At 41.2% G+C, this 16610-nt stretch overlaps 1 protein-coding gene across 5 annotated transcripts in view; it reads right to left on the reverse strand.

Moving 5' to 3' along the window:
• Window positions 1–16610, reverse strand: part of HECTD4 (HECT domain E3 ubiquitin protein ligase 4) — a 190698-nt gene that overhangs the window by 40679 nt on the left and 133409 nt on the right. For all 5 annotated transcript variants that reach the window (XM_059040502.2, XM_059040500.2, XM_059040501.2 and 2 more), the window contains exons 49-54: window positions 15158–15321; window positions 12427–12664; window positions 11508–11644; window positions 10893–11019; window positions 2820–2957; window positions 1165–1301 (exon numbers count right to left, since the gene is read on the reverse strand). In XM_059040502.2, coding sequence (XP_058896485.1) covers window positions 1165–1301; window positions 2820–2957; window positions 10893–11019; window positions 11508–11644; window positions 12427–12664; window positions 15158–15321 — 941 coding nt within the window. The remainder of the gene's footprint in view (window positions 1–1164; window positions 1302–2819; window positions 2958–10892; window positions 11020–11507; window positions 11645–12426; window positions 12665–15157; window positions 15322–16610) is intronic.

Consider the following 16610-nt stretch of genomic DNA (forward strand, 5'->3'; position numbering starts at 1 on the left):
TCATGAATACGCATTATGGATTCAAATAGCAATGTAATCTTTATTTAGGGACCACTGTCAAAACAAAGGGAATCAAACCACTTCAGACATAACAGAATTATTACTTTAACAAAATTTCTATTTTTCTAATTTTCCTTTCACACATTTCCATTTCTGAAAAATACTGTCAGTTATGTACTTTCTGATAACCAGAATCAGAGCCTGTCTCAGAAGGCAGTGGGAGATTAACAGTATTACTAATGGAATTTTCTACTTGAAAGTTCACCTTAGTAAATCACCAGCCAACAGCCTCTCTTAAAAATGTAATGATTTAAATTATACTCTGGTAAAATGGAGTCAGTTGAAGATGTAAAATTTTCAATTTCAAAGCATTAGTGATACCTAACATTATCTGTATCCGTAGACAGACAGATACCAAAGCTTATCTATGTGGTGATAGATACTTCTATATCTGAGACTCTTAGGCTTGATCTGTGTATTATTTCATCAGTTTTTCCTGCATGGGAAACAGAAACGCAAGCATGTGCATGTAACCTAAGGATCACGTAGTCACAGTCTTCAAAAAGCCTTCAAGGCCTCTGTTTTCAAAAGAAAGCTTCGGCTTGGCCCTTACTCTCTTCTATTCCTTCCCCCCTGCCACCCCACCCCACCTTAATCCTTGCTGAGCCCCATGAGAGGGCTCTGCAAAGCTGAGAAAAAAACAACTGATCTAGTTTAATACACTCATTTTACAGACGGGGAAACTGAGGCTGCGAGAACCAGAAGATGACATGATCAAAATCACAAAACTATTTCTTTGAGTCTGTATAACAATCATGACAATGACAGATCATCCATTCATCAAGGCCAACAGGAGAATTTTCCCTTGGAACTTGGTAGATATAAGGTAGGGGCAGTCTGAACATGGTTGGTGGAAAAAAACGGCAGCGGCAGCATGGTCTGAAGGCGCTGACAGCACTGAGAGTTAAGAGCTTACGTTCTACAATCAGCGCTGATCTGGGCCCATGAGAAAACCTCAGGCAAGTCATCTGGCATGACAGCGCTCAGCCTGGTTTCTTTATCCCTAATTTGAAGAATAGAATAATCTATCTGTATAATCACTTTTTAAGGTATTTGGACTCTGGGCATGAAAGTCTCAGTGTATATAAAAGGCTGTTCACTCACTGAATCAACATCTAGGACAACTCCATGAAGCCCAAAGGTTTTCAGCATCCCTCGGATGGCAAATTTTGGCAGGGCAGTTCCAACAGTACTGCTGGCTACGTTATTGCTGTCTGGAGAGCGGGTTACTACCGTGAGACCTGAGGAGGGTAGAGGGAAAAGTTTTTTCAGGAGCAAGTACCATTATTATTTTGGGACCCTATATTTTAGGGTCTAAAATAATTCTATGGCATTTACCAATACCCTCAGTTTAGTTATAACCCCAAAAGAACATGGCTCAGTCCGGAAGATAATAAAACAAAGTGTTGTAAGAACTCAGGCAATTCAACAATAAAAAGACAAGCCAATTAAAAAATGGGCAGAAAATGTGAATAAACATTTTTCTAAAGAGAAAAGATATTCAACATCATTAGTTATTAGAGAAATGCAAGTCAAAGCCACAATGAGATATCACTTCACATCCATTACGATGGCTATAATCAAAAAACAGGCAATAGTAAGTGTTGGCCAGGATGTAGAGAAATTAGAACCCTCATATGTGCTGATGGGAATGTAAAATGGGGCAATCACTTTGGAAAACCATCTGGCAGTTCCTCAAAAACTTAGACATAAAGTTACCATATGACCCAGCAATTCCACTCCTACATATATACCCAGGAGGAATGAAAACATGTCCACACAAAAACCTGTACACAAATGTTCATAGCAGCATGATTCATAATAGCCAAAAGGTGGAAGGAACCCAAGTGTCTATCAATTGATGAATGGATAAACAAAATGGGGTACTATCCATACAATGGAATATTATTTTTGCTATAAAAAGTAAGTAACAACATGAGCTACAACAGAGATGAATCTTGAACAATTATGCCATGTGAAGGAGGCAAGACACAAAACGCTGCACGCTGCATGAGTCCATTTTTACGAAACGTCCAGACTAAGCAAATCTATAGAGGCGGAAGTAGATCAATGGGGTACAGAATTCCTTTCGGGGGATGAAAATGTTCTGGAATTAGAGGCAATGGTTTGGTGGTTGCACAACTTTGTGAATATACGAAAACTGCTGAAATGTATACTTTAAAAGGGTGAATTTTATGGTATGTGAATTCTCTCTCAAAAAAAGAGGAATTAAAAAAGAAAAGTAAATATATATGCCTGCCCCTGCCCATGATGTTTGTGAACGTCTAGTAATGAGTTGTTTTATTTCCTTTTTGTGCTTTTTTGTATTTTCATTTCCTCAAGATATGCAATAGATTTTTAATCAAATGAATAAATACATTGTATAAAATTCTAAAAAGCACAGTACAACCACATATTCATGGTTTATTAGCTGGGTGGCCAGGACTAAGCCCGAGAGGCCTATTGGCAATCCTCCACCCATGCCCCACTTCTCTCTCAAGTGCCCTATCTCACCCTGCTCATGTGAATGGTTCTGGGAATGTGGAAGAGGCCCCCAGAGTCCAGACAGCTTCTACTTGTGCCCCACCAGGAAGCCTAGGGCCTCACATGGGAGAGCCTGGAAAAGCTCACATCACCCAGAGTAAGGAGAGTCACCTTAGAAGAGCCAGCAGCTGACTGGCTCAAACTCATGCTTGGGAAAATGCAACTTCTCATTTCAGAGAAAGTTTCATAGGTGAAGGAAAGGGGGGAAGCAAAACCTTTTCGAACTTTATCAATTGTGAACTTGTTTGCTTCGTCCTTAATGTCTTCAATGGTGGGAAGATAAAGGTCTCTTGGGATGCCACCGTTCTCCTCGTAGAGGAATTCAACCGTCTGCCGGGCAATATCCACCATGCCTAAAAAATATAACAGAACTGGTAACTCTCTGAAGAGCACACAATCTTCAGTCCAATCATGACACTGACCCATACCTAAAATGAAGAGATAAGGGGAATTTGTGGGAGTATGTAGCCTTTGGGGAATGGTAATTATGCAGTGTCAGTCAAGTTTAAAATACTCAATGCCCTACTTCTAGGCATCTCTCAAATCTCTCCCATAGAAATACAAGCACAAGTGTGTGAAGGTATAAGAACAGTCCCTGCAGCACTGCTGGGAAATATAACAGCAACAAAAAAAGGAAATAATGAAAGTATTCATCAATAGAGAACGGTTAAAAACGATGGTACATTATTATGTAGTCATTTCATTTCAGTTAAGTCAAGAAAACAAACTATAGGACAAATGGAGAGGAAGAAGAAAGTGAGGGTAGTGTTTTTTTCTTAGTTTATGCATTTTTGTACTGTGTTTGATTATTGTTACAATGAACACATGTTGCTTATTTAAGTGAGACAGAGAGCTTCATCAACTTCTTCTGTTCAGTACTGGAATTTGCTCTGTCCTTCCTTCTCAGAGGGAGAAGACATCATTATATTTAATAGCAACAGCCACAATTAATTAATAAACCAAGTAAATAAATGTCCAAGGCCCTGAAGAAAACAGCACTGTGGGGAGGACAGAGGGGTGGCTGCCACTGCCGCCCCCCACACACCGCTTGAGAAGCTGTGGGTAAAAAACACCCGTTGACAGCATCTGCTTTTAAACAAGGCTTATCTCTATCACACTCATCTACAGCTCCTTTCTTTGCTGGCCTTGCTGTAATGAAAAGGCATAGCAATTTTCTGAGCACAGTTAAGAGGGGGGCTGCCCTTAGAGGAGGATGCGTAGAGAAAGAAGTGACAGAGAGAATAACAAGAAATGTGGCCTAACGGCAAAATGTGGTTCATGCATACAAAGAAACACTTTCATAATAGATAGGAACGGGGAGTTCCCTGGCTGTCCAAGGGTTAGAACCCGGTGCTTTGACTGCTGGGTCTCGGTTTGATCCCTGGTTAGGGAACTAAGATCCCATAAGCTGCGCAGTTTGGCCAAGTAATAATGACAATAATATATAGGAACAGAATATTGGTACATAATACAGCATTAGGGAAATATATGCTAAGTAAAAGAAGACAGACACAAAAGACTATATATCATAGGACAATATACATGAATTATCCAGAAAAAGCACTGGGACTGGGGGTAAGAGCAGGTATTGACATCAAACTGACACTGGAGAAGCTTGCTGGGCTGATGGAAATGCTCAGAAACTGTATTGTGATGACGCATGACTTGTTAATTTACTATAACTCATTGAACTCCACACTTAAAATGAGTGAATTTTATAGGATACAAATTGTATCTAAATAAAGTTGTAAAAAATAATCAGCAAAAGGTAGAGGTTATGAGTTGCAGTAAATGAATTTGGCAATACGGTGAAAATTGCCTGAAGTCGGGTGATGGGTAATGCAGATTCATTATATAATTTCTTCTACTTTTGTGTATATTTTAAATAGAAAATATAAACAGACCAATCACAAGCACTGAAATTGAGACTGTGATTAAAAATCTTCCAACAGGGCTTCCCTGGTCGCGCAGTGGTTGAGAGTCCACCTGCCGATGCAGTGGACACAGGTTCCTGTCCTGGTCCAGGAAGATCCCACATGCCACAGAGCGGCTGGGCCCGTGAGCCATGGCCGCTGAGCCTGCGCATCCGGAGCCAGTGCTCCACAACAGGAGAGGCCACAACAGTGAGAGGCCTGTGTACCAAAAAAAAAAGAAAAAAACTTCCAACAAACAAAAGCCCAGGACCAGATGGCTTCACAGGCAAATTCTATCAAACATTTAGAGAAGAGCTAACACCTATCCTTCTCAAACTCTTCTAAAATATAGTAGAGGGAGGAACACTCCCAAACTCATTCTACAGGGCCACCATCACCCCGATAACAAAACCAGACAAAGATGTCACAAAGAAAGAAAACTACAGGCCAATATCACTGATGAACATAGATGCAAAAATCCTCAACAAAATACTAGCAAACAGAATCCAACAGCACATTAAAAGGATCATACACCATGATCAAGTGGGGTTTATCCCAGGAATGCAAGGATTCTTCAATATATACAAATCAATCAATGTGATAAACCATATTAACAAATTGAAGGAGAAAAACCATATGACCATCTCAAAAGATGCAGAAAAAAGCTTTTGACAAAATTCAACACCCATTTATGATAAAAACCCTGCAGAAAGTAGGCATAGAGGGACTTACCTCAACATAATAAAGGCCATATATGACAAACACACAGCCAACATTGTTCTCAATGGTGAAAAACTGAAACCATATCCTCTAAGATCAGGAACAAGACAAGGTTGTCCACTCTCAGCACTATTATTCAATATAGTTTTGGAGGTTTTAGCCACAGCAATCAGAGAAGAAAAAGAAATAAAAGGAATCCAAATCGGAAAAGAAGAAGTAAAGCTGTCACTGTTTGCAGATGACATGATACTATACATAAAGAATCCTAAAGATGTCACCAGAAAACTACTAGAACTAATCAATGAATTTAGTAAAGTAGCAGGATACAAAATTAAGGCACAGAAATCTCTTGCATTCCTATACACTAATGATGAAAAATCTGAAAGAGAAATTAAGGAAACACTCTCATTTACCATTGCAACAAAAAGAATAAAATACCTAGGAATAAACCTACCTAAGGAGATAAAAGACCTGTATGCAGAAAACTATAAGACACTGATGAAAGAAATTAAAGATGATACAAACAGATGGAGAGATATACCATGTTCTTGGATTGGAAGAATCAACATTGTGAAAATGACTACACTACCTAAAGCAATCTACAGATTCAATGCAATCCCTATCAAACTACCAATGGCATTTTTCACAGAACTAGAATAAAAAATTTCACAATTTGTATGGAAACACAAAAGACTCTGACTAGCCAAAGCAATCTTGAGAAAGAAAAATGGAGCTGGAGGAATCAGACTCCCTGACTTCAGACTATACTACAAAGCTACAGTAATCAAGACAGTATGGTACTGGCACAAAAACAGAAATATAGATCAATGGAACAGAATAGAAAGCCCAGAGATAAACCCACACACATATGGTCACCTTATATTTGATAAAGGAGGCAAGAATATACAATGGAGAAAAGACAGCCTCTTCAATAAGTGGTGCTGACAAAACTGGACAGCTACATGTAAAAGAATGAAATTAGAACACTCCCTAACACTGTAACAACGATAAGCTCAAAATAGATTAAAGACCTAAATGTAAGGTGAGACACCATCAAACTCTTAGAGGAAAACATAGGCAGAAGACTCTATGACATAAATCCCAGCAAGATCCTTTTTGACCCACCTCTTAGAGAAATGGAAATAAAAACAAAAATAAACAAATGGGACCTAATAAAACTTCAAACCTTTTGCACAGCAAAGGAAACCATAAAGAAGACTAAAAGACAACCCTCAGAATGGGAGAAAATATTTGCAAGTGAAGCAAATGACAAAGGATTAATCTCAAAAATTTACAAGCAGCTCATGCAGCTCCATATCAAAAAAACAAACAACCCAATCCAAAAATGGGCAGAAGACCTAAATAGACATTTCTCCAAATAAGATATACAGATTGCCAACAAACACATGAAAGGATGCTCAACATCATTAATCATTAGAGAAATGCAAATCAAAACTACAATGAGGTATAACCTGACACCAGTCAGAATGGCCATCATCAAAAACTCTATAAACAATAAATGCTGGAGAGAGTGTGGAGAAAAGGGAACCCTCTTGCACTGTTGATGGGAATGTAAATTGATACAGCCACTATGGAGAACAGTATGGAGGTTCCTTAAAAACCACAAATAGAACTACCATACGACCCACTACTGGGCATATACCGAGAAAACCATAATTCAAAAAGAGTCATGTACCACAATTGTTCATTGCAGCTCTATTTACAATAGCCAAGACATGGAAGCAACCTAAGTGTCCACTGACAGATGAATGGATAAAGATGTGGCACATATATACAATGGAATATTACTCAGCCATAAAAAGAAGTGAAATTGAGTTATTGGTAGTGAGCTGGAAGGACCTAGAGTCCGTCATACAGAGTGAAGTAAGTCAGAAAGAGAAAAACGTATACCGTATGCTAACACATATACAAGGAATCTAAAAAAAAAATAAAGGTTCTGAAGAAGCTAGCGGCAGGACAGGAATAAAGACGCAGACGTAGAGAATGGACTTGAGGACATGGGGATGGGGGAGGGTAAGCTGGAACGAAGTGAGAGAGTGGCATGGACATATATACACTACCAAATGTAAAATAGATAGCTAGTGGGAAGCAGCCGCATAGCACAGGGAGATCAGCTAGGTGGTTTGTGATCACCTAGAGGGGTGGGATAGGGAGGATGGGAAGGAGACGCAAGAGGGAGGAGATATGGGGATATATGTATATGTATAGCTGATTCACTTTGTTATACAGCAGAAAACTAACACACCATCGTAAAGCAATTATACTCCAATAAAGATGTTAAAAATTTTTTTAAATAAAAATATTGAGCAATCAAAAAATTTTCACATAATAAAAAGTTTTCAAAAGATTGAAAAAAAAAGAACTGTGGCCTGATATCAGAAGATTATGGAAAAATAGTCTTTTGCAACATTTTCCAGAGGAATGGGGATAGGAGAAAAAAATACTCTGCTGTCTACTAAGCAGGAATTTGGGAATATGGGGAGAATGTGAAATTAAAGCTCGCACAGCACCGAGATGGTTTCATTGCCCTTCTTGGGGTCCTGACAACAGGAGGCTGACCCACCCTTCACAGAGGTCATCCTTTGAGCACTAGAGCCATCTCCCTGTTCTCCTTTCAGCCTTTGCCCTGGTTATATTGAAGGAGACTGTGTTTGAAAGGTAAATGTTTTATGTTTAAATTAACATAGTTCAGATGATCTGTCACGGCCATGTGGACGGGTCCCGAGAAGACGCCTTGGCAACTGTGTCAGGAGCCAGAGGTATTTCTGGGTGACTCAGGAGGCCAGGAGTCATCGGTCTGGCTCTGGTCTGGCAGCCACCTTTGGCTAATCAAATTTCCTGCTGTGCTGTCCCCATTTTCCCTCCTCCAAACTGGGAGCAGAGGAGGAGATGGCACACTTGGCCACAGACATTCAGGGTGGCTCTGGGACCACATGGTAAAAGAAAGAGACATCCTGGGTTAAGCAGAACTTATGTGAAAATAAAGGCACAGTAACCCATGAATCATATACAAGAGCTTTCCACCCTTATACTGTAAAGACTCTTTCCCCCTTTCCTACTCTCCCGGAGCAGTAAGAAGCACCAGTCTCCCTCAACAGCTCGTGCCTCCTGTTTCTAAACCCAGCACTGCTTTTGCTGAATTAGCCCCAGGTCTCGGCTTCAATACTATGTTGTGAGAGGGGCCAAGCTAGACTGGGCACCCCAGTTATACCCACGGTGGTCTCCTGATCAACCGCACAGCCCTTCCCACAACATAGTGTGTCGTTTCATTACCTATTTCCCACTAGGATGTGAGCTCTGGGAGAAGGAAGCATCTGTGTCTTGCTCACAGTACAGTCCTTAATCCCTAGCAAAGGGCTTGACCCTGGGAGGCACATGTTGCATGTGTGAACAAGTAAGTGGATGAACCACTGACTGAATAAATACAACTGAACCAAAGCCTCCTAACTCTGAAAGCCACTGACCCGCACTGGTGCTTCAAGGCATCACACTGATTAAGGGAAAGTCATCTGAAAACAAGATGAGGTCTATTCTGCAGTCTGAAAGGGCATTTTCTTTCAGATGTTGAGAATGAATGGAGAGGAACGAATTCTCTATCTGTAGGATCTACTACAGCAGATCACGTGGCTCCTTTTTTTTTTTTAACATCTTTATTGGAGTGTAATTGCTTTACAATGGTGTGTTAGTTTCTGCTTTACAACAAAGTGAATCAGTTATACATATATGTATGTTCCCATATCTCTTCCCTCTTGTGTCTCCCTCCCTCCCACCCTCCCTATCCTACCCCTCTAGGTGGTCACAGAGCACTGAGCTGATCTCCCTGTGCCATGCAGCTGATTCCCACTAGCTATCTATTTTACGTTTGGTAGTGTATATATGTCCATGCCACTCTCTCACTTCGTCACAGCTTACCCTTCCCCCTCCCCATATCCTCAAGTCCATGCTCTAGTAGGTCTGTGTTTTATTCCCATCCTACCCCTAGGCTCTTCATGACATTTTTTTTTTAGATTCCATATATATGTGTTAGCATACGGTATTTGTTTTTCTCCTTTTGACTTACTTCACTCTGTATGACAGACTCTAGGTCCATCCACCTCACTACAAATAACTCAGTTTCATTTCTTTTTATGGCTGAGTAATATTCCATTGTATATATGTGCCACATCTTCTTTATCTGTTCATCTGTTGATGGACACTTAGGTTGCTTCCATGTCCTGGCTAAAACTTCCCAAAGGCTCCCCATTTTACACAGAATAAAATCCAAAGTCCTTGCCGAGGTGCCACTTCTCCCTGCTTCCTCTCATCTCTTTCCTGCTGCTCCTCCCTCACCCTCTCCTCTTCAGAGACACTGGCTTGGCCTCGCTGCCATTCTCTCAACCACACAAGTTGACTCCCACCCGAGAATCTTCCTAATGTTCCTCCCGCTGCCTGAAACCCTTAGGACAGAAGAAAAAAGAATATTAATAATCTGTCCTGGTTTGAGTCGGCAGCTAAAAGAGGGCTCTAATAAGAGCAGAAAGCAATTACACCATGTCATAGGATGTGTGGCTATTCCCACAGGTTAAGTATAAACACGATCATTCCACTGTCATAGGTATTAGCTTTGGGGACAGAAAGCATAAAAGAAAAAAAAATACATATATATACACATGCACACACACATGCACACACACAGACACAGACACACACACACACACACACACACACACACAGAGATTAGTCCTGATACCAATCTGAGAAAAAGGAATTACTCAGCTATCACTGGAATCAGGGATTCGGCATATCAGTTGGTCAAGAAATAAAGGTCTTTTGTTGGTTCTTCTCCTTATTGTTCCTAGTCTCAGTCAGGACAAAAGTTAAGAGGAGAAAGAGCAAATACTATCTCATTACACCACCTCTGACTGCCACAATGATGAAAGAAAACCCAACTGATGCTCCACTGGAAGGGCAGCTATGCCTCTTGGGAAAAGGCATCTCTGCATCTCAAAAAGCAGGTGTTTCACAGAAGAGGAGAAGCCTGAAAATGGAAATCAGCTATCTACACTTAAGACTCCCTAACAATCCACTGTCTGCAGTCAAACTTTGCATATTATTCTATGTGCCCAGTGGGAGAAAAATCTCACCATCATCATTGCTCCTGTGACATCTAGAACTACATTAACTGAATGCTGACCATATGCCAGATGCTGTTCTTAAAAGCTTTATCTGTATTGACTTGTTAATTTTTCATATACACATGAGGTGGTTACCATTATTGATTTCATTTTAAAGGTGAGGGAAGTCTAGAAAGGTTAAGTAACCCTCCCAAGGTCACAAAGCCGGTAAACAGCACAGGTGTGACTTCAGAGCCCAAGCTATTAACCATCAGGCCATCCAGCTTCCTAGTATAACCATGCCAGCTTCATTCTAGCAGCCCATCAACCCAAAATACTGAGTCAAACTGACAAGCAAAGAAAAGCCTAGCAAAGAAAGCAAAAGACCATAGAGTTCAGTAAAGGCCCAGGTAGAAGACATGGTTAAGTCTGGCCCAACTTTAGATGAGCCCTTCTTTTCTGATTTACATCCTGAGTTTCATCTAAATACATCTCTTCAAGTCATGAAGTGAGTTCCCTAGGAAAACATAAAGCACCAGACCTAGTTGTAAAGCACCCTTTATCTGGTCCAGGCCCGATTTCCGCTCTGCTTCATTGCGGAAGCGTCTTCGGATAGTAGGAAAAACCTTGGTCTCCCACGCTTTCACCAGTAGAGCATAGTGGTCCTCCTGGAAGGAGAAGGCAAACGTGAACAGGGAAGGAACGCCTCGTGCAAGAATCAGTCCTTCCTTTACTTACAGCTCTCACCCTGAGGTCTTCACCCCACTCAAATGCCAGTGACAGAAACACACCATGCAGACCACCAAACTAACTACACCCTCAGAAGCCAAAGGAGGCAACAGCTGGCCTGCGGCAAGCTCTTCCTTTCCGTCTAAAGCCATATAAACACTTCACATGATCCACAACTTTACTACTGAATTACTATCAAAGTACTTCATTTCTCCAACATCCAGATCGCTACTAGGCAATGGAACCAAACAGATATGGCTACTGATATTTGGTTTAGAAAAATGAATACCCCAGAGCCACTCTTCCAACACAATGATATAACTGAAAGTGTAACAACTCTAGCCTTGCACGCTCAGATCAAAATATTCCTCGTGGCTTGTCCTGGTCACCAGGGAGCTAAGCAAATGCTCTTAAGTGGGGCTCTTACCTGCGGGATGTCATCGTCATCATCGTCATCACTTTCGTCATCTGCAATGGGGGGCGGATGGGGGTCTGGGCCAGAGGTGATGAAATTCTCATAGCTGAGCTCTACTTTATAATGACAGGAAGTGTCACTATCATATTCTGTAACAAAGCACAATGACAATGAATTCTAGGCAAGAGCACATGAACTTCTTACCCTTGGACAGACCAGATTCTCCTAATTTGCTTGACAGAAAGACTCTTAGTTCTTAGAGAAATTTTAAAGCTCAGTATCAAGGAATAACTAATCATCTATCATTTCCTATCTGGGAATCCTAAAATAGTTTTTATGGGCATAATTCATTCAACCCAGAGAAGACTCTGGAAGGTTCTTCATCATGATAAAGAATTAGACAGACTCTTAAAATGATTTTCAAACCAGTATCTCAAAGGCCAAATATGGCTGCAGACATCTCATTTCGGGAAGCTCACTTTTATTCAATCTTATTATAAAATTTTTCAAATTATCAGGAATGTTTTTTAGTGCACACCTATACACCCATCACCTAGATTCCACAATTAACATTTTATTATTCTTTGATGGCTTCAGTTTTTAAAAAGTTTAAAAAACGATTAACATTTAAAATTAGGAGATTTTATGTAAAATTCTGGGGCTCTTAGCTGTCTTATAAAAGTAGACAATCTTTCAGACTTGCATTTCCATGTGGCAATATTCTGCTGGTCCTGAGTCACGGGCAGCTTCCTGTATGTGGGGGACGCGCTTTCTAGCCTACCACGCTTCCTCCTGCTCCCCACTTTGTTTCACCGGGCCTGTTACCTCATTACCAGTGGGCACTGGGGTATGTCCAAGTTAAGTGGGTTTATGGAATTAACAGCATTCGCATTCCCAGGAAGCAGTGGGGCCTTGGGAGGAGGTGGCTTACGTTGCTGAGCAGTGGCCACAGCAGCAATCCGGCACGGTGGCCCGTGAGTGCCCGGGTCTGATGCAATACTGGTGCCAGCATCGTTGTCACTGTCAGAAGCCATGGCAAAGGGCAGGGCCTCGAAGTTAGCGCTGATCTCCTCTGCCAGGTCGGTGCACAGGTCGGCTGCGTTGCGGTGGGCCTGCCCTTCAGCATAGGCAAATGGGCGGGAGCCAAAGTTAGCTCGCGTCTTGGTGTTCTGGAAAGGAGACCAAGGAAAGGATTTGAAAGGACAGGTTTATTTATGCATTCATTTCTAACCCCTCGAGGTGAACTTCACGGAGAGTCTGTGAACCCAGGCAGAGGGGCTGGTGCACCCGCGGACACCAGCGTTTCTAGCTCTGCGCGGCCCCCACTGCCCCTCGCCTGGCACTCATGCTCTTTGCTGCTCAAACGCAGTGACCTTTCTTGTTTCCAGCACTGTTCCTTTCTACCTGATGCCACTGCTCATGCCGTTCCCTTCACCTGGAACATTCTTTCCTCCAATTTTGTCCATTTAAACTGGTTAATATTCCAGACCTGGCTCAAACATCACTTCTTCAGGGTAATGGGGATGTGATCAGATTTGGTACTTGCTTCCATAAAGTCTGCAATTTTCAATCATATTGTAATGATTAATTTTATGTGTCAGCTTGACTGGCCACGGGGTGCTAGATTAAACATTATTATTGCTGGGTGTGTCTGTGAGATTAGCATTTGAATTGGTGGACACAGTAGACGGCCCTCCCCAGTGTAAGTGGGTACCATCCAATCCGTTGAGGGTCTGAATAAAACAAGAGGCAGAGGAAGGAGGAATTAAACCCTTTTTCCCTGCACCACTGCTTGAACTAGGATATCTCATCCCATCTTCTCTTGCCCTCCTTGGACGCGGACTGAATCACACCACCGGCTCTCCTGGGTCCCTGGCCTACAGACAGCAGGCCATGAGACTTCTCAGTCTCCATACTAACAGGAGCCAGTTCCTCAGAATAACTCCCCTCCCGCCCCTGTCTACACACACACACACACACACACACACACACACACACACACACACACACACACACACACATACACACACACACTCTCTCTCTCTCTCTCTCTCTCTATATATATATATATATATATATTATATATATATAATATATATATATATATATAATATATATATATATATACACACATATATGGCTCCTATTGTGGGGTTTTTTTTTTGCCACACCACGTGGCATGTGCAATCTTAGTTCCCCCCACCAGGAATGGAACCCGTGCTCCCTGCAGTGGAAGCATGGAGTTTTAATCACGGGACCACCAGGGAATTCCCCCTGTCCTATTGATTCTGTGTCTCTGGAGAACCTTGACTGATACACACAGTGTTTATCTGTTTGTGATTATATACATACACATATATATTTATGTGAATGTTTGACTAATGTCTGACTCCTCCAACCAACTGGTTTTAACTTCATGAAGACAAAGACCATATCTGTTTTGCTCATTGTTATTATATGTCCAGAGCTTAGCACACTACTTAATATATAGTAGGTACTCAATAAATATTTGCTGAATGAATGAATAGAACAGGCTGCCTTAAGTTATTGACATCTTGAATTCAACTGAACAAAGTGAGAAAAGATGCTACTATCGGAGGCATGGTACAGGGCCAGATTCTACAAGATCTTCTAAGTCATTATAAAGACTTGGGCTTTTACAACATAGACATGGGAAGCCACTGACTTGTTGAGTGGAGAGGAGTGACATGATCTAACCAACATTTTTAAGGAATCACTGTGGCTGCTGTGTTGAAAAGATGTGTAAAAGGGCAAGAACTAAGGGGCTGGTAGGGAAGGGAGATAGAGGAATATTGTAATATGCTACCCAGAAGATAAGGGTAGCTGGGCCATGACTTAAGTGGTCAGATTCCAGATACATTTTGAAGGTAGGGTCAACAAGGTTTGCTGACAGACTGGATGTGGAGCAGGAGGAAAAGAGGAGTCAAGAAAGATGCCAAGGTTTTTGGTCTTAGCAACTGTAAGGATGGAGGTGCCATTTCCCAAGACAAGGAAGGCTAGGGAAGAAGCAGGTTAGGGTATGGGGCAGAGTTAGGCTCAGTTTTAGACATGTTAACTTTGACATGCCAATGGAACATCTATTTCTAAATGTTACCTAGACTGCTGAATATTTGTGTCTGGAATTTAGGGAGAGATCTGGGCTGGAGATAAGGATTTGGGAGCTACCGCCGAGTAGTAAGTAGTAATGTTTCACAGAACATTTAACTGTTAATAGATGCTCCTTTAAAAACAAAAGAGTTCCATGATTAAGTATATGTGCAGGCATGTTGGGTTAAATAAAGTTGAAGTTTTGATTCTTTACCGAAGGATTCCTCTGAGCTTCTGACATACTAAAGCGACCCATGAGGGTCACGTTCAAAACTTATTTAACGACAGACTCATTTTACTGCCATTGGAAAGAACACTAGTGTCCCTTGCATTGTAGTTTTGGAAAGACTGCCAAAAGGAAGTCAAAGCAGTTAAGCACTCAGGTTCAATGCAAAGGAAGGACCCACTTCTTCAGGTTTGTTTGTGGTTCCTTCTGTAATCAGGTACCACATGTTATGTCAATAAGGCCACATCTTGTGTCTTTAATTTTTCCGTTCTTGATGGAATAAATTACTGAGGAGAATTTTGTTTCCTTTCCCAAAAAGATAACCTGCCTTTTTCTGAATGTGAACCACAGGCCACATCCCACCCGAAACATCTTCAAGATACGGTGAGAGGCGCTGCCCGCAGTATGTGAAGTACACTCGGCCCTTGGCTGGCTGCCCTGGAGGAGGAGGCGTTCCCTCAGTTCTCTCCCAGCCAATTCCTGCCACGTCACCTAGGGCAGAGAACAGGACGGAAACAACACTTTTTTTTCCCCTTTTATTGACTATTAACTAAACTTTCAATTTGCAACTGGCATGAGACTACATATCATTGACTATCTTGGCTTTTATTTATTCATGCCATCAGTTACAGCTGAAAAAGACATGGAGTACCTTGTATTTATATATAGAGAGAGTAACACAATAGAAATAAACAATTTTAAAAAGAGAAGTCAGAAACTGTTTAGAAGACCAAAAATACCTAGTGTCTGAGGTAAGTTATTTACCACAATTACACATTAAATTTAGCTTTTATTTTCCAGGCAGCCAAGACAAAAAGGGAAAACACTGGGTATGATTTTTTAATAGAGGAATACAAGTTTTTCTCTTTTGACACGTACCAGATTACTTATGCATAAAGGTAAAAAGGTAATATTTTCTCAGTAAGTTTGCAGAAGACTTAGAAAGGATCTAAAAAAATATAATTTTAAACTCAACCTACAATGTAAGCTAAACATACACCATTAAATCACATTCTGTCCCCTTACTTACATGTATTTATGGCATTTTTGCAGGAAGCGAAGATCATCTAAGCCAAGCTGCTTTCTGATGAAGTGACTAGATATTGGGATAAAACTTAAAGAACCAAGGGGACCATATCCACCACATCAACACTACTAGAGGCTGTCTCAGGCCAGCTGCTAGCACATGTAGCTTTATAATTAATCTGTTTGTAAACTCTCCAATAAGTGCATGAAGTTCTGTGATTCTGTTTTTGATCAGAGTGTCATATGATTTTGAAACCACTAGGCTGGGCTTCCCATTGGCTGGGGACTTGTCACTGTTCACTATGGCACCCAAAGGGCCCAGAAGAGGGCCCAGCATGTAGGAGATGCTCAAAGAGTGTCTGTTCATCAACGGACACTGAAAGTGTTGGTACAGAGATTGGGATCCTGTTGTAATAAGTGGGTTCTTGATTCCTACTCCCACACAGATACATTTCTCTAAGAAAGGGGTAGCATGTTTGCTTGAGGTTTGGTCCAAAATTTTCTCAAAAACTAAAGTATGATCAAACAAAATAACAATCAGCTATAACAAGCAAACAGAACGCCCACTATGGATCCCCTGCTGTCTCTACTACCCCTCGCTTTGTGCTTAAAGCACTTAAGTACTCAGCTGAGGTTACAGCGTTCTCTCCATAAAGTAAGAGAGAAACAACTTGCCAGGAAGTAATTTCCAAGGCATAACTTGACCATAACTGAAAATACCATGCTCACTGGAAAAGTGCAATTTAATAAACAGC

This window comes from Kogia breviceps, chromosome 15 (genome assembly GCF_026419965.1).
Source record: "Kogia breviceps isolate mKogBre1 chromosome 15, mKogBre1 haplotype 1, whole genome shotgun sequence".
Taxonomy (NCBI): domain Eukaryota; kingdom Metazoa; phylum Chordata; class Mammalia; order Artiodactyla; family Physeteridae; genus Kogia; species Kogia breviceps.